This window comes from Pollachius pollachius (assembly GCF_949987615.1).
Source record: "Pollachius pollachius genome assembly, chromosome: 19".
Classification (NCBI taxonomy): Eukaryota; Metazoa; Chordata; class Actinopteri; order Gadiformes; family Gadidae; genus Pollachius; species Pollachius pollachius.
The window spans coordinates 7,999,159-8,001,658 of NC_136952.1; the positions used below are offsets into that span (position 1 = coordinate 7,999,159).

General features: G+C 52.0%; 1 protein-coding gene across 1 annotated transcript in view; it reads left to right on the forward strand.

Moving 5' to 3' along the window:
• prkcea (protein kinase C, epsilon a) overlaps positions 1–2,500 on the forward strand; it is a 22,084-nt gene that overhangs the window by 13,922 nt on the left and 5,662 nt on the right. Inside the window, exons 3-6 of the mRNA XM_079756805.1 lie at positions 217–319; positions 615–814; positions 1,499–1,672; positions 2,181–2,335. Coding sequence (XP_079612931.1) covers positions 217–319; positions 615–814; positions 1,499–1,672; positions 2,181–2,335 — 632 coding nt within the window. The remainder of the gene's footprint in view (positions 1–216; positions 320–614; positions 815–1,498; positions 1,673–2,180; positions 2,336–2,500) is intronic.

Consider the following 2,500-nt stretch of genomic DNA (forward strand, 5'->3'; position numbering starts at 1 on the left):
AGATAAATATGACATCACTTTCTGTCTCTCTCTCTCTCTCTCTCTCTCTCTCTCTCACTCTCACTCTCTCTCTCTCTCTCTCTCTCTCTCTCTCTCTCACACACTCTCTCTCTCTCTCTCTCTCTCTCTCTCTCTCTCTCTCTCTCTCTCTCTCTCTCTCTCTCTCTCTCTCTCTCTCTCTCTCTCTCTCTCTCTCTCTCTCTCTCTCTCTCTCAGCTGCCTCCAGGACAGGAGCCCCCCCAGTCGCCCCCGGAGCTGTCCCAAACTGGGGAGGACAGCTTCAGCCTGCCAGCCGTCCCTACCTCCCCCTCGCAGCAGGGTAACACACACACACACACACACACACACACACACACACACACACACACACACACACACACACACACACACACACACACTCAGTCAAACACGCACGCTGCAAATACATGTTCTCTCATTAATGTTGGACGTCAAGTGATGATTTTCTCTGGCACTTGGCAGGTATTTTCAGAGGCTGCTAATTGCCATCTGGACCCACACAGACCATCTCGCGGCTGCGATTCTCACGTCACCCGATGACTCTATTCCGGGCCGCTGTTTGTTTTTATTCATTACGTGTTTTCCTGGCCGTTCAGACCTGACGGAGCTGGAGCGTCTCAACAAGGCGCTGTCCCTGGATCAGCCGGGCGTAGGCGACACCACCTCCCAGTCCTCCTCCTCCTACTCCTCCTCCTCTTCCTCGTCCGCGGGCGGCCGGGAGAACGGACAGGGCCAGAGGAGGACCCTCAAGGACTTCAGCTTCATCAAGGTCCTGGGCAAGGGCAGCTTCGGCAAGGTACGCTGGGCGAGAGACATAGGGAGAGAGGGAGAGAGAGAGAGAGAGAGAGAGAGAGAGAGAGAGAGAGAGAGAGAGAGAGACTACAGAGAATGAGAATGGGAGAAAGAAAAGGAGCGAGAGAGAGTTACAGAGAGAGAGAGAGAGCGCTATATGGAGTGCTATAGAGAGATGAGCCAGAGAACAGGGAGGAAATCTATAATGCTTTACAGTGCCATGGGGATACAGGGTTTTGCAGAAACACAAGGTACAGTCTTAGTTCTTTAACTCAGTTACCGCAGACAAAGTGCATTATTGTATAGTTTAGGCTGGAATCCATGAGGTACTTTTGACCCTAACCCAAGTTATTGTTAGCGTATGTATTTCAGCATTTCAATGGAACAGATTCACAGAGGGCTGAACGAAACCTTGTAAAGTTTCAGGGACGGGTTACAACTTTAAGCTATTTATACAATTCCCATCATCTCTCCATCCACGATCCATTCTCTTCTATCATTGCTCCACTCATCCATCCATCAACTATCCATCCATCACCCATTCACTATTCATTCCTTCATCCATCCCATCCCCTATCCCTCCATCCAACCTCCTTTCCATGCATCCTTTCATTCCTATCCATCGTAACACACACAATATCAGCCCTTATTCCAATGTTAACGTTATGCCCCCACCCCCCCCCCCCAGGTCATGCTGGCCGAGCTGAAGGGCACGGAGGAGGTGTTTGCGGTGAAGGTGCTGAAGAAGGACGTGATCCTGCAGGACGACGACGTGGACTGCACCCTGACGGAGAAGCGCATCCTGGCCCTGGCCCGCAAGCACCCCTACCTCACCCAGCTCTACTGCTGCTTCCAGACACGGGTGAGCACCCCAGGGTGTAGGGGGGGGGGCGGACTGGAGGGTGTGTGTGTGTGTGTGTGTGTGGGGATGGGGGGGGGGGGGGACGAGGGTGTGTGTTTGATGTGTGTGTTGGGACTGGAGTGTGTGTGTTGGGTGTGTGTTTGGTGTGTATGTGTGTGTGTGTGTGGGGACTGGAGTGTATGTTCGGTGTGTGTTTGTGTTTGTTTGTTTGTGTGTTGTGTGTTGGGACTGGAGTGTGTGTCCGGTGTGTGTGTGTGTGTGTGTGTGTGTGTGTGAGTGTGTGTTTGTTGGAACTGGAGTGTGTGTGTTCGGTGTGTGTTTGTGTGTGTGTGTGAGTGTGTGTATCTGTTGGGTCTGGAGTGTGTGTTTGGTATGTGTTTGTGTGTGTGTTTTGGGACTGGCGTGTGTGTTCGCTCTCTCTTTCTCACTCTCTGTCTCTCTCTCTCTCTCTCTCTCTCTCTCTCTCTCTCTCTCTCTCGCCCTCTGCCTGTGTCTCTCGCCCCCTCAGGACCGGTTGTTCTTCGTGATGGAGTATGTGAACGGCGGGGACCTGATGTTCCAGATCCAGCGCTCCAGAAAGTTTGACGAGCCGCGCTCGCGCTTCTACGCCGCCGAGGTCACCTCCGCCCTCATGTTCCTGCACCGCAACGGGGTCATCTACAGGTGACCTTTGACCCTTTGGACCGGATGTATGAAATCCGACCCAAAAAATGTAGAGCGTTGCGGTATTTATCCTTGCCCCTTTCTTTAGCGTACTTCTTTCTCGCTCTCTTCTTCTTACGGCCTTTATATATTTCTGCCTATTTTTATTTTATTTTCTCTCAACAA